The sequence below is a fragment of the Mya arenaria genome, chromosome 16 (assembly GCF_026914265.1).
Source record: "Mya arenaria isolate MELC-2E11 chromosome 16, ASM2691426v1".
NCBI lineage: Eukaryota > Metazoa > Mollusca > Bivalvia > Myida > Myidae > Mya > Mya arenaria.
This window is the reverse complement of record NC_069137.1, coordinates 33,413,799-33,429,456: the sequence shown is the minus strand read 5'-3', so window position 1 is coordinate 33,429,456 and position 15,658 is coordinate 33,413,799. Positions and strand designations below refer to the sequence as shown.

Below are 15,658 nucleotides of genomic sequence, written 5' to 3'. Positions count from 1 at the left end.
AGGAAAATACACTGATAAGCCATGTCAGTTAGAGTATAGGAAAATACACTGATAAGCCATGTCAGTTAAAGTATAGGAAAATACACTGATAAGCCATGTCAGTTAAAGTATAGGAAAATACACTGATAAGCCATTTCAGTTAGAGTACAGGAAAATACACTGATAAGCCATGTCAGTTAAAGTATAGTAACATACACTGGTAAGCCATGTCAGTTAAAGTATAGTAACATACACTGATAAGCCATGTCAGTTAAAGTATAGGAAAATACACTGATAAGCCATGTCAGTTAAAGTATAGGAAAATACACTGATAAGCCATGTCAGTTAAAGTATAGGAAAATACACTGATAAGCCATGTCAGTTAAAGTATAGTAACATACACTGATAAGCCATGTCAGTTAAAGTATAGGAAAATACACTGATAAGCCATGTCAGTTAAAGTATAGGAAAATACACTGAAAAGCCATGTCAGTTAAAGAATAGTAACATACACTGACAAGCCATGTCAGATAAAGTATAGTAACATACACTGACAAGCCATGTCAGTTAAAGTATAGTAACATACACTGATAAGCCATGTCAGTTAAAGCATAGTAACATACACTGATAAGCCATGTCAGTGAGAGTATAGGAAAATACACTGATAAGCCATGTCAGTTAGAGTATAGGAAAATACACTGATAAGCCATGTCAGTTAAAGTATAGGAAAATACACTGATAAGCCATGTCAGTTAAAGTATAGGAAAATACCCTGATAAGCCATTTCAGTTAGAGTACAGGAAAATACACTGATAAGCCATGTCAGTTAAAGTATAGTAACATACACTGGTAAGCCATGTCAGTTAAAGTATAGGAAAATACACTGATAAGCCATGTCAATTAAAGTATAGTAACATACACTGATAAGCCATGTCAGTTAAAGTATAGTAACATACACTGATAAGCCATGTCAGTTAAAGTATAGTAATATACAGTGATAAGCCATGTCAGTTAAAGTATAGTAACATACACTGATAAGCCATGTCAGTTAAAGTATGGTAACCTACACTGATAAGCCATGTCAGTTAAAGTATAGGAAAATACACTGATAAGCCATGTCAGTTAAAGTATAGTAACATACACTGATAAGCCATGTCAGTTAAAGTATAGGAAAATACACTGATAAGCCATGTCAGTTAAAGTATAGGAAAATACACTGATAAGCCATGTCAGTTAAAGTATAGGAAAATACACTGATAAGCCATGTCAGTTAAAGTATAGTAACATACACTGATAAGCCATGTCAGTTAAAGTATAGGAAAATACACTGATAAGCCATGTCAGTTAAATATAGGAAAATACACTGATAAGCCATGTCAGTTAAAGAATAGTAACATACACTGATAAGCCATGTCAGTTAAAGTATAGTAACATACACTGATAAGCCCTGTCAGTTAAAGTATAGGAAATACACTGATAAGCCATGTCAGTTAAAGTATAGGAAAATACACTGATAAGCCATGTCAGTTAAAGTATAGGAAAATACACTGATAAGCCATGTCAGTTAAAGTATAGGAAAATACACTGATAAGCCATGTCAGTTAAAGTATAGGAAAATACACTGATAAGCCATATCAGTTAAAGAATACTAAAACACACTGATAAGCCATGTCAGTTAAAGCATAGGAAAATAAACTTATAAGCCATGTCAGTTAAAGCATAGGAAAATACACTGATAAGCCATGTCAGTTAAAGTATAGTAACATACACTGATAAGCCATGTCAGTTAAAGAATAGGAAAATACACTGATAAGCCATGTCAGTTAAAGCATAGAAAAGTACACTGATAAGCCATGTCAGTTAAAGTATAGTAACATACACTGATAAGCCATGTCAGTTAAAGTATAGGAAAATACACTGATAAGCCATGCCAGTTAAAGTATAGGAAAATACACTGATAAGCCATGTCAGTTAAAGTATAGTAACATACACTGATAAGCCATGTCAGTTAAAGTATAGTAACATACACTGATAAGCCATGTCAGTTAAAGTATAGGAAATACACTGATAAGCCATGTCAGTTAAAGTATAGGAAAATACACTGATAAGCCATGTCAGTTAAAGTAAAGGAAAATACACTGATAAGCCATGTCAGTTAAAGTATAGGAAAATACACTGATAAGCCATGTCAGTTAAAGTATAGAAAAATACACTGATAAGCCATGTCAGTTAAAGTATAGTAACATACACTGATAAGCCATGTCAGTTAAAGTGTAGGAAAATACACTGATAAGCAATGTCAGATAAAGCATAGGAAAATACACTGATAAGCCATGTCAGTTAAAGCATAGGAAAATACACTGATAAGCCATGTCAGTTAAAGCATAGAAAATGTCAGTTAAAGCATAGGAAAATACACTGATAAGCCATGTCAGTTAAAGTATAGGAAAATACACTGATAAGCCATGTCAGTTAAAGTATAGTAACATACACTGATAAGCCATGTCAGTTAAAGTATAATAAAATACACTGATAAGCCATGTCAGTTAAAATATAGGAAATACACTGATAAGCCATGTCAGTTAAAGTATAGGAAAATACACTGATAAGCCATGTCAGTTAAAGTATAGGAAAATACACTGATAAGCCATGTCAGTAAATTTATAGGAAAATCCACTAATAAGCCATGTCAGTTAAAGTATAGGAAAATACACTGATAAGCCATGTCAGTAAATTTATAGGAAAATCCACTAATAAGCCATGTCAGTAATAGTATAGGAACTTACACTGATTAGCTTATTAGCTAAAATAATAACCATAAATAAATCACGAAGCAATCGTCGATTCTTTCATAAAATAAAGTTTGCGATCTATTTAAACAATTAAGACGTGTTCATAATTTGAAGGTTATTGTTAATAAGTCAAGAAGTGCCAAAACTATTAACATACTCCATGTTGCTAGTTTGAGTCGAATTAAAGCCATGATATTTGTTTTATAACTCGAGGGTTGAAAGCGAAAAGGTTCTAAGTGACATTAAATAAAGAAGCAGATAGAACCTTTTCGCTTTCACCCCTCGAACTGGACTATTGATTGCTACATTGCGTGATTCAACACATTTACATTCTGTATTGTATGATTGCAATATCTTGATCCATTTACCATTTCCCAGATATAATGGACTGCTTCACTGCACGACACAATAAAAGAAATCCAGCTAGTGACAATCTGTTATGTAATTACTTGATCCAAGTATTCAAGTTCATACTCTATTGAGTACACTATTTACATCCTGTGTAAATCATGAATAAAAGGTAAATACATTCTGGTTCTTTCAGGTTCTTGTTGATTTTGTTTTTTAATATTTTAACCGATACTGTTGACGTTAACTTCTGAAAGATCATTAAATATGCAAACAACAGATGGATAACTTTTGCTTTGAGAAAATGCTTAAATCCACACTCTTTCTCTTAAACATCTTAGTTTACTTTCTTGACCAAAATTCAATATCAATGTGATGAATGAGATAATTTGAATCTATCAGAGTAACATTAGTTTTTATTGATGACAATGTGTAAAGGAAACTCGAAATTAAAAAATAATAAGAAGAACGGTACATTTAATACAGATATTTTAGTGAAAGTAACAAAATAACATAATTCTTGAGGGTTTTGTCTGTTTTGCTTGACTAATCAAAAGTCGGCGCGTTCGCAGCAGGGGTCTTAGTATTCCAATTACTGAATTCAAAACTATCATCTTTTCTCTATATACAAGTATAAGTACTACTTTGTCTTTCAAATTGTTTTCGCGTTTTTGTTTTAAAGAATATTATATTGATTAATTATTTACATGAAATATCAAAACCCTTTCTTTGATTGTCTTCTTAAGGTTATATTTCTTTTGCAAATAGCTGCAGAAACGTCTACAACATATCAGAACAATTTTTTTTGTCACATTGTTTTGCATTGTTTTATGCCATTTAAGCGGTCATTGCATAGTAACATGGTTTCAGGACTAATGCGATTTGTGATCAGAATTATTTGAAATAACAAACTTATACCTAAAAAGCAGTGAATGCTCGTCTTCAAGTAATTTTGTTGCAGTAAAGACATCTAGATTACAACGATTTTCCGTTCGATTTCCATCGCTTCCGAATCTTTTCAGCGGCACTTTTGACTTGTTTATAACAGGACAATGAAACAGCTTTATTAAATAATGGCTCGAGTTGCGTTTAATCCTGGCTTATTATTATTATTGCCCGATGCATACGTGGAAATGATACAGTATGGAATAATGTGGCGACGATTCATGGTACACAATATATGCCACTCCGCATGGTGATGAAATATTACAGTTCAAAATAGGTTTTCATTTCGATTCATGGCACACATTATATGCCACAAAAAATTTCCTTATCTTTCCGGATACTATTCGGATCGTAATATCCGACACTGGGTAACGCTGCGTTAGGCTTTTTTAGCGGCTTTTGCATTTGCCATTGAGTAGGATTTCATTATCCACACTGTCATTGTGTTGTTGGTCATTGAACTTGAAGTTATTGATACCATATTTGTTATAAGCAGACACAACCATTTTGATTGTTGCTAATATCAAATCGTGTGTATTGGTATAATAGGGAAGGTTCATGCTGATAAACCGTCATCTCCATTATATCAGAATGTCATTGTGTGCATAAAAATGCGACAAAACCGAATGATTTCTCTTTGTCTCTTTATAATCGACGAGGAGCGACACACACGATATACTCACAAGTCAAATTGACCCAGGTGTCGTATCGCGAGTTCATGAACCCATTTCTTATGATGTGTGCAATTTATTAGGATACTGGAATCCTCTCGTCCCTTATTATTTTATACTATATTTTTTTTCATGAATAATCCCAAGTACTGTTAATTCCAAAACAGACTGTTGAACGTATCGTCTTATCGAGTACTTCAAAGTGTTTCCAATTTGTAAGTAACACTTCTAATCAAAGGTGTGTTGTTGTTTTATAGAAAGCTTAACGACATAATTTGACGTTAGCCCGTCAATAAGAAAGCCCTATTGAGTACACATCCATTGCGCTTTACAAGAACTATCGATTGGATACTCGATCGTAATCAGTTAATTAAATAGTGTGTGCCCAAATCGTTCAGTCTTTAAGAACCACAACACACAGAATAACACATAAGTAAGCGTTCACTGCGCTGTACGAGTCCCAGCGACATCGTCATACCGAAGCACACGGAAACCTGGCCAAACAACATATATGCTGAGCGATGAATAGCCTCGTTGCCGAAAAGAACAAGCTTTTATTTTTCATTTCTAATCTACATCATCATCAAATATTGTACGAAAATCGATGCAATTATACGAAGAGAGGAATCACTCTCAAACTTTATAAACATTTATTGGTGTAATATTCATTACCTACGGCTATTTTGTTTTGGAGTTATGAGCCCTTGAATATTATCTGTTTTACACCTTTGGCTATATTTTTCATAGAAAGTGTCAAAATGTTGAATAAAAGTTTCCAATGTATAAATAAGCTTGAGGAGTTATCGTGTCATAGATGGTTATGTCAATGTTTCCATATGATTGATAGAGCAAGCGTTGTGTCGGTAAAACATTGTAGTGAATATTTGTCTTACACTTTTAGAGAAATCACTCTCATACTTGGTACACATTAGTGGTGTTCTATTCATGCCTATGGTTGTGTTGGTTAAAAATGTTGAGAATAGTTTTCTTACAGTTTTAGAGGAATCACTCTCATACTTGGTACACATATTGGTGTACTATTCATGACCTTCATGGCTATATTGTCTTGGAGTTATGAGCCCATGAATATGATATGTTTTACACTTTTGGCATTATTTTTCATAGAACGTGTGGATAAAATTGAATTTAAGTATCCGATCTACAAATAAGCTTTAGGCGGTATCATGTCATAGGTGGTTAAGTCAACTATTCCGTGTCTGGTATTCGATATCATTTGAAAGGATGTTCTCTTACCTGGAAGTGTCATACGTGGAAAACTATGAAGAGCTAAGTGTTATAACGAATAAACAACACCCGTATTTAGTGTCACAAATCCAGGGGACAAAGAAACGAGAGAGTTTGATTGTGTTTATTTTATTATTTACATTATAAGATCTCAAAAAATCCAACAGATATTACAGGTCATACAATATATAAGAACACTCGAAATTCATTAAAGTACGATTAACAAATAAAGCATTCATAGGCTGTCAAAATTATTTCCCCTTAGTCAAGTGCATTTTTAAGAATACCTTATAGGAAACACAACATATAATAATAGTATACACACGGGAAGCTCCAATATCAGAGGCATTTAACAATGTCAGACTGGACATTCATCGTAAACACTCATTGACTATCAGAATGATTGGTAGCAGACGACTACATTGTTGAAAAAGGTGTTATAGGAAACCTAATATAAAACAAAAGTATACACACAGCAGTCTTGAGTATCGGTATGAACGAATAATATCAAAAAGGACGTTAAAAGTAAACCTTAATTGACAACCAGAGTGATTGCAAGCTAACGACTACACTTTTGAAAAGGTCTAAAGGGAGAACAAAAACAACAAAGTATAAATACAGCTGTCTAGAGTCTTGGTTTGATTTTATAAATCAAACTTGACGTTCATAATAATACGTCTTCCCTACAGTGCCGTTTGCTGCTGCAGACTTTTCAAAAAGGTCAGCATCGCTTTCTGAAGTCTTGTTGAAGGGACAATTTTCTCTGCTCCAAACGGACTGAACACGTCTAACTCGAGAGTATCAGCCTCGACATCCTCCTTGTCGGAGCCGGACGAATCCGCTAGTGCGTCGATGTTCTCTGAGTCCATATAATCCGTTTCCACATTTATGTCGTCTGAGTCGAGGGCGCCATACGTTTGCATTTCGTCGACTTTGTTTGGTATTTTGAAACAGCCCCATCGTGCGTTGACTGTTTTGTCTTTTAGCTAAAGTATTTATGCTGTTTATTCATCTTCTTAAATATAGACACTTTTGAATATAACTAGAACATTAGTGGGTGAGCGTTATCATTAAGAGACACGATTACATTGACTAACACTATAAAAAATTCATACATTCACTCACATATCGAAATATAATGACGACATTATATACGAATAAATGAAAAGTCGCATTGTTTTATAGGTTGCAATAAAAAATAGATGAACCCCCCGAACAAAGTTTGATTTCAAAATAACTTAACTAAGTCTCTATCGTAAATGAGTCCTGTTAAAACAATATAATTATAAGTAGCTTTTCTGGAATATTTGAGCTTATCTACCAAACCCCACACAGCGGTATTTTTCCTTCCCGTGCCGTTCTAAATGCCAGACGCAATGACACAGTTATGATCAAATTCAAGTGACACCATTCAAAAAGTCCTTCAATTTGGAATACGTTATTTTTTTAATGGAACTTTATTCATGAATTGTAAAAAAAATAAGTGTAGAAACACTAAAACAAAAAGAACATACCTCAACTGTCAGGTTGACGCAGGCTGACATAGCTTTCACATTGATGTTCCTTGCAACAATGCAAAAAGTCGAGACTCCAGGGTACTTCTTACAGAAGGAGACATCCGTATTGTCTGGGGATAAAAGAAAACGATAGAGACATTTTATACAATATTAAAAGAAAAGTACTTCTCTTTGCAAATTAATTAAGCGTTTCAAAGTACCAAAGCGTTTAATGATCTTGATCTGTTGTCCACGCCAAATCTTTAAGCGCTTTGAGTACCTGAATGAAGAACAACTTTTGATAATTTTATTTTTTAAAAAAGAAGTCGATTTATATCTTGAATATATTTTCTTCTTTTATTTGCATAAAAAATGTGTAGAAATTGAAAATAAATGTTAATTTATATACAAGTTGTCATCGTTCAATTAAACAAACTCTTTAAAGTCGATTTAGTTTTTGAGAGTAATAATATGATTCAAAACTGGTTCTCTCAAAACTTGCCAAACAAATAGTTCTATAATGATATTTATAATATTTCAAAAGAAGATGTTACACACTTCTTTTACAATATGAACATGTATAAATGAATTAGAGGAGGACAAATTATATCAATATATTACAAAGGCAACCAAAACTGACAACTCGGCTAGGACATTTTACAAAGTCGCTTTAATAGACATGACTCCGAAACAACCTGTTATATATTCATAACTAATAATTGACACATATGCTAGTCGCATATAAACCATGCGCAACACATGCACATGACATTCGAAACCTATGTTTTTATTGAAAGTAGGTTATTATCGAGGGCGATCGTAAACCGATCTTAGCGTTTTATCAATTTAATAATAGTTGCAAACTGAAAAATAATACAAACTAATAGCAGGGTTACGATATACTTTTGCGTATGCTATAATGATGAATATGCTACTTGTATGGTCTTTATTATCAATACATCGACGTCATGGTGACAACTGGTAATCTAGTTGTCTTATTAGTAAAAAAAAAAGAGTTGTCTTCACGGTTTTCATGGTAAAGACTGGTTGTATGCATGGTAAGGAGTGGTTGTCTGCATAGTAAAGATTGTTTGCATTCATGGCAGACTTGCTATTCTGTACAGTTCGATGCACATCTAAGGCAAATTAATAAGATGATATGTGCTGATGCATTCCACTTCTGAAGAAAGCTTAACTAAAATATAACATTTATTATCATACTTGTTATCTTTCCCTCGACAATTACATATCTGTTCGAAAGTAGCTCCACCTCCATCGCGTTGTGTAGGGCCTTTGCAATTACACACACTGAGAAAAGAACAAGATATAGATATTAAATCTGCTCAATATGATGGTATGGCGAAATTTTAGGAATATTCATACATAATTTTGTTATGTATTCTAACAATTGTAACAGAACATTGTTATTTGTGCTTATTAATTATATTTATACTGTATTTTCATTTTATTGCATACAAATTAGTCGAGTTTTAATGAAACTTCCAGTGTTTGAAACAATCAACAATTAATATAGCCAGTGTCAGTTTATTGAGCTATTGGGGATAATGTTAATTATTGGTGCCTATTAGCCCCATTTTTGCATTAATTGAAAGGCAGTGCTTGTGAAATAACTGAAAGAGCATTAAAGAGCATTAATTACAAAGTTATGGCAGTGTGATTTTGTTCTTTATTTCAACTGAAACCGGACGTGAAATGTTTTGTAATCGTTAAAGGTCATAAAAGCCTGTTTCTGTTGAATCATTACATGTTTGTTGTCTTCTCATTAATACATTTCAAATTAAACCAAAATAACAGGTGGTCAAGAGGGATCGTATTCATAAGCAACTGAGTGAACGTTTCAACTTAGTGGACATTTCCAAAATTTTGTCAACGATTATTTTAGAACCCTTTTTGTCATATAATAATTTTTATATTCATGTATCATTTAGATAATTTTCTTGCTTATTTTCATATAGTTGATCTTCAATTTCTTAATTTGTATTAAAAGTCGTCTGCAGTTTGCGTTAAGTTGAAATCAACTTAGATCCTTTACAAATACGGCCTCTGGGGTCTTATTCAATATCATTTTAATCCGTGTCCTCCTTAGACACGCATGATTGATTCCATTCAGACTATTTACCAGTTCGTTTACATACCAATCAAAACACTTGGAGTATAATCTTAAAATTAAGTGAAATCTAAGGCGATTATTGAATACAGCCAATGGCACGAAATTGCGACACTGTTTTAATATGTTACCTGTTTGAATATGGTTATTTTCACAAATCCTACATATTCCCTTGTGACAAATTGTGCTTCCATCAATGTTATCGTCCACGACCTTAGGGGAATCATTAAAGCCATATAAACTACTGATCGCTTTGATAGGAATATCTTCTTCACCGACTGAAACAAAAAGCATTGGCTTTTTAACGCCGCAAGCCATAAATCATGTCCATATATACATACAGTTTTATAATATAAAATCTACGTTGATTCATAATTAATCATTGCATTATCAATATTATGGAAATGCATTGTAGTTTCCATTGTATTTCCAAATATCTAAAGCATATATAATCGATTCAGTTAATAAATGTAACATTAAATAAGCTAATGTGATTCTTGAAGAGTATAATTCAAGGCATAAAATGTTGAAGAATTTTCACCTTCATCGACAAGATTTCTTGAACTGTTTTGCCTAGTTGAGTGTTTGTCGAACTTTACATGTATTTGCAAAGTTGGATGTCTATTGAAGTTTGTGTTCCTCAATAAATGTATATGTATGACTCGTTTAGTGTCTCATGAACTTTGCGTGCCTCATTGAATAAGCATTTTCATGTTTGTGCCTTGTTGATAGTATATTGAACGTTGGGTTCGTCTGTGTGCGCTTTGTTGAGTACCTGTTTAGAATTTTGCGTTCCTTATTGAATTATTAATGTTTAATCTTGGTTGGTTGTCCGCTGAAGTGTGTGTGCCTCGTTGAGTGTCTTTTGAACTTCGCCTGCCTCCTTGAGTGTCTTTTGAACTTTGCCTGCCTCGTTGAGTGTCTATTATGCTATTTTTGCCTCGTCTAATGTCTATTAATCTATGTGTGCCTCATTGAGTGTTTGTTTGAACTTTGCCTGCCTCGTTGAGTGTCTATTATGCTATTTTTGCCTCGTCTAATGTCTATTAATCTATGTGTGCCTCATTGAGTGTTTGTTTGAACTTTGCCTGCCTCGTTGAGTGTTTATTATGCTATTTTTGCCTCGTCTAATGTCTATTAAACTATGGGTGCCTCGTTTAGTGTCTTTTGAACTTTGCCTGTCTCGTTGAGTGTCTATTATGCTATTTTTGCCTCGTCTAATGTCTATTAAACTATGTGTGCCTCGTTGAGTGTTTGTTTGAACTTTGCCTGCCTCGTTGAGTGTTTATAATGCTATTTTTGCCTCGTCTAATGTCTATTCAACTATGGGTGCCTCGTTTAGTGTCTTTTGAACTTTGCCTGCCTCGTTGAGTGTTTATTATGCTATTTTTGCCTCGTCTAATGTCTATTTATCTATGTGTGCCTCATTGAGTGTTTGTTTGAACTTTGCCTGCCTCGTTGAGTGTCTATTATGCTATTTTTGCCTCGTCTAATGTCTATTAAACTATGTGTGCCTCGTTGGCTTTATTTGGAACTGTATTTGACTCCTGTTGTGTATGTCAAATGAACAGTGTGTACCTAGGTGAGTTTTTTTTTTACTTTCTCACTTCATTCAGAGTCGAACGAATTTGGTGCCAAGTCGAGTGTCACTTAAAATGTGTGAGTCTCCTAGATTGTAAATTTTACTGCGTGTGCCTCGTGAAGTTTCGTTTCAGATTTTAGGGCCTGCTTGAGTGTCTGTTGAATTGTATGTGCCTGGTGGAGTGTCTAATGAATTGTGAGTTCCTACTTGAATGACTATTGAATAGTTTGCCAAATGTCCAGTGTGTTTTAAACTGAGCGTGCCTTGTTTATTGTCTGTTGAACTGTTTGTGCCTAGTTGAGTGTCTATTTTGCTGTATGTGCCTAGTTGAGTGTCTATTGAACTTTGAATTATTCTTTGACTGTTTATTGAACTAAGTGCTCTAAGAATGCCTATTGAATTGTCTGTGCCTCCTTGAGATTCTATTGATCTGTGTGTTCCTCATTGAGTGTCTAATAAAATAAATGTTTATCGTTGAGAGTTTTTTGTACTGTGTTTGTTTGCTTTAGTGTCTATTGACCTGTGTGTCCCTCGTTGAGTGTTTATCGAACTGTGTTGGCCTCGTTGAGTGTCTATTAATCTGTGTGTCCCTCGCTGAGTGTATATTGAACTGCGTGGTCCTTGCTGAGTGTCTATTAAACTAAGTGTGCCTCGTTGAGTGTATATTGAACTTTGTGTGCTTGTGACTCTAAGGTCTGTTCTAGTATCTCATATTTAGAATCTGAATGGAAACAAAATGTAACTTACCGATGCGATCTAGAAAGTTCTTTTTCGGGATGGTGAAACAGCCATATGAAATGCTGTATGTCGTTTCGTTTATCTTTCAGAGAAAAGGTTTTTAAATTGGGTCATATTATTCTTAATATATAAATATAAGTGGCAGAGAACGAATAAAAGGGTCGTAATGCAAATAAAGCTTAATAGTTGATTGTCACAGTATGTTACAGTATATATTTTGACTTATCAATATGCATTGAGATCTGATCGATAATAACTGACACTAGAGGACAATAACAAGGTAGCCCTGAAACATTTCCGTCGAAAAATGATCCATTGGGCCCATACTGTGATTTATAGATAACCCTCAGACTTTCCTTCAAATAAGCGATAAATAGATAGCCCTCAGACTGGCCTTCAAATAAGCGATAAATAGGTAACCCTCAGACTGTCCTTCAAATAAGCGATAAATAGGTAACCCTCAGACTGGCCTTCAAATAAGCGATAAATAGGTAACCCTCAGACTGTCCTTCAAATAAGCGATAAATAGGTAACCCTCAGACTGTCCTTCAAATAAGCGATAAATAGATAACCCTCAGACTGGCTTTCAAATAAGCGATTAAAATGTTACCCTCAGACTGGACTTCAAATAAGCGATAAATATGTAACCCTCAGACTGTCCGTCAAATTAGTGCTAAATAAGTAACTCTCAGACTGGCCATCAAATTAGCGATTAATAGGTAACCCTCAGACTGTCCTTTAAATAAGCGTTAAATAGATAACCCTCAGACTGGCCTTCAAATAAGCGATAAATAGGTAACCCTCAGACTGGCCTTCAAATAAGCGTTAAATAGGTAACCCTCAGGCTGGCCTTCAAATAAGCGATAAATAGGTAACCCTCAAACTGGCCTTCAAATAAGCGATAAATAGGTAACTCTCAGTAACCCTCAGACTGGCCTTCAAATAAGCGATAAACAGGTAACCCTCAGACTGGCTTTCAAATAAGCGAACTGTATACTTGAAATAGCACAATGATATATATAAGAACAAGTTTTTTGTTTATCGTCTTTGTATAACAATGGCATAAATCAATTCATCTTTAAAGATATTTTGGCCTTACCTTAACAGACGCATCGAGGCAAGAGTGCAGTTTTGCGATGTCCACATCTTTCGGGATAATACATATTTCCTCTACGCTAGGTATGGGATTCTTACGAGAACAAATGGACCGAGTTCCAAGTCCTGAAAAAATAAACAACCCATTATGATGAGGCAAAAGTCCCTTTATGTTACCTATATTTAAGGGTTTTAAGGAGGTTCTGGTAAACAATAAGGGGATACGAGATGAACAGAAACTAAATATGGGCAGATTAGGGTTCGCTCACAGATGTTTTACTACAATATCAAGTACTCAAATAGCATTTTGTTTTTATTATATACCCATCATAAATCCACACGCAATACATATCGCAAATAACGGTAGTCCATATTCCACTCCAGTGCAATACGGCCGTATTCCACTCTTGTGACGTCACGTCATAACAAGTATCGTTGCGCGATGTTAAAATGACGTCATAAAACAAAATAGTGCGTCGATTAAACGACATCTATTATGAAAACATGTGGCTTTTAAGTGATCTCACCAGTTATGTTTATAATGAAAGGGTTTTAGTACAGCGTTTTGATCCGGAATGTCGTATTCGACTCTCGTGGATTTTTGCACGCCTCTGGTTAATAAACAACACCCGGTATACGTAATATGTTGATTAACATATCACGAACACATAATATTAAACAGTAGGCAAATGACACTCCTTTAATGTTGAATAAACTTCACATGACTTTGCTAGTATATTTTATAATATATCCATAGCAATCATACTATGCTAAATAATCTACCCATGAAAATCAGTTTATGCTTAATAATCTACCCATGAAAATCAGTTTATGCTTAATAATCTACCCATGAAAATCAGTTTATGCTTAATAATCTACCCATGCTAATAGCATTAATATGCAAAATAAACTACCAATGAAAATCTTTATAGTCATCACATGACAGTTGAATCATGGTAAATGGTTACACGTGGCAGTCGTACTATTTCAAATAAAATACAGATATCAATACTGTAGAACTAAATGAATGCTAAATAAACTGCGTTCTATTTCAAAAATAATAAACGTCACGATCCTATCATGTTGAATAATTTATGTAAATCATTTTATGTTGCAAGATCTGCAATGGCACATACAAGAAGTACAAAACTGACCAAAGTAATACAGGTATGTCAAGCAATCTACACATAGCAATCCTGTTATGTTAAATGATTAAAAGGTTGAACGTACTAGTACTTCTAAGTGAATACACACGTTACATTGACAGCTAGTCTTATAGGTCATTTGCGAGTGTTGTTATCGTACCGTTGAACTTTAACCTGTGTGGAATAGGTCACAAAGTTTGCATTATGTTCTGGAAATCGATTACACAATTCAAACGGTTTTAAAGTACGCATATCGTGATGACGCAGCACTCAAAAAGTAGTTCTTATGTGCACGTACATATATACAAGTAGCGTTCCGCAACATACCTCTTTGCTTTCATATCTAACTATCTTACCTGTTATATCCCCTTCTACCAACGACTTGTCATTCAAGGTCAGCTTTATATGTATTTTCCCGCCCTTATCAGTTGCCACAATGCAAACTAAAATGTTATAGTACAATTAATATTTAAAACTGAGTCCAAAAACAACAACAAGAGATGTTTGTAAAATATGTATATTTACAAATGAGTAAAAAAATAAAAATAAACAAGAAATGTTTGTAAAACATGTATGCCCCCCCCCCCCCCATTGGATGTATATGGGGTAACTTAAAGTCATGATAAAAATCCCTTCAAAGTTGAAGAAAGATTGTATTTTTTGACCAGTTCTATGTTGAAAAAGGCGATGATCAGTTCTTATTCCCAGTAAACATGTATGCGTCGTCCTAACAGTAGATAATTAGTTAAATAAATCGTAGGTCCTCCGTTTTCTTTGCTATATTTTTACTTTCAAAATGTTGGACTAGATTATTAATAACCTACAAGCAAGTTGTCTAATTACATTGAACCCAGTTTGCGTTTGTCTCGACGCAAACTACCGATTAGTCTGCATGTATTGTTATGTATTAGCTTATTCAACATGTTTTACAAGAAACAAGAGCTTACCCGTGTCTGTTTTTCTGGAACTACCGCATAGCTTACACTCCCCTTTCTTACATATGAAACTAGGACCTGTAAAATAAAAGCAAAATATACCACATGGAATTAAGAAATTTATGATGGTTGACCTCGAAGTTCGTGGAATAGTAACATGAAATAACAATAGTTCTGGAAAATGGGAAATAAGTGTTGGTGTATTTTATTAAACGCTTCATGTGGATTTCAGGTTCCCATGACAACACGACTATTTGAACTTGTCTCAAGTAAAATCTTCATAATATTTAAGCGCCATTCTTAGGACTAATCGATTGATCATTATCGTCTTTTAATCAAATAGAAACCGTTGAATTCATGGTTTTGATTATATTCTTATACTTATTTCTTCGCCTTAAAATATTTCATAAATGACCATAATAGGCTTACCTTGAGTATTAGTCAAGTCATTTTGCCGAAGCTCGAGGTATTTTCGCCGTTCTCTGGGATTTCGAACCAACGGGGTTCGATTGTACTGAAAGAAAAGGATCATTTTGTGCCCACTTGGCAGTGATGCTTG

The 15,658-nt window shown here is 34.2% G+C and overlaps 1 protein-coding gene and 1 long non-coding RNA gene across 2 annotated transcripts; both read right to left on the bottom strand.

The window, feature by feature from the left end:
- Window positions 1-6,089: 6,089 nt before the first annotated feature.
- On the bottom strand, window positions 6,090-11,971 carry LOC128221946 (uncharacterized). The gene is made up of 5 exons (XM_052930656.1): window positions 11,934-11,971; window positions 9,736-9,882; window positions 8,698-8,784; window positions 7,495-7,607; window positions 6,090-6,966 (listed from the first exon to the last, which is right to left on the bottom strand). The coding sequence occupies exons 3-5, from the start codon at window positions 8,750-8,752 to the stop codon at window positions 6,664-6,666; spliced, it is 471 nt and encodes a 156-aa protein (XP_052786616.1). The 5' UTR covers window positions 8,753-8,784; window positions 9,736-9,882; window positions 11,934-11,971; the 3' UTR covers window positions 6,090-6,663.
- Window positions 11,972-13,038: 1,067 nt separating this feature from the next.
- On the bottom strand, window positions 13,039-15,179 carry LOC128221945 (uncharacterized). The gene is made up of 3 exons (XR_008259035.1): window positions 15,112-15,179; window positions 14,521-14,607; window positions 13,039-13,145 (listed from the first exon to the last, which is right to left on the bottom strand). It is a non-coding gene; the product is annotated as an uncharacterized LOC128221945 (long non-coding RNA).
- Window positions 15,180-15,658: the final 479 nt, after the last annotated feature.

Bases quoted from the DNA above. Each gene is read 5' to 3' on its own strand.
- LOC128221946 (XM_052930656.1), bottom strand. From the start codon at position 8,752: ATGGAGGTGGAGCTACTTTCGAACAGATATGTAATTGTCGAGGGAAAG. The intron at 7,608-8,697 runs GTATGATAATAA...TTTTATCCCCAG, and splicing joins TGTCGAGGGAAAGATAACAA to ACAATACGGATGTCTCCTTC. The intron at 6,967-7,494 runs GTATGTTCTTTT...TAAATACTTTAG, and splicing joins GCGTCAACCTGACAGTTGAG to CTAAAAGACAAAACAGTCAA.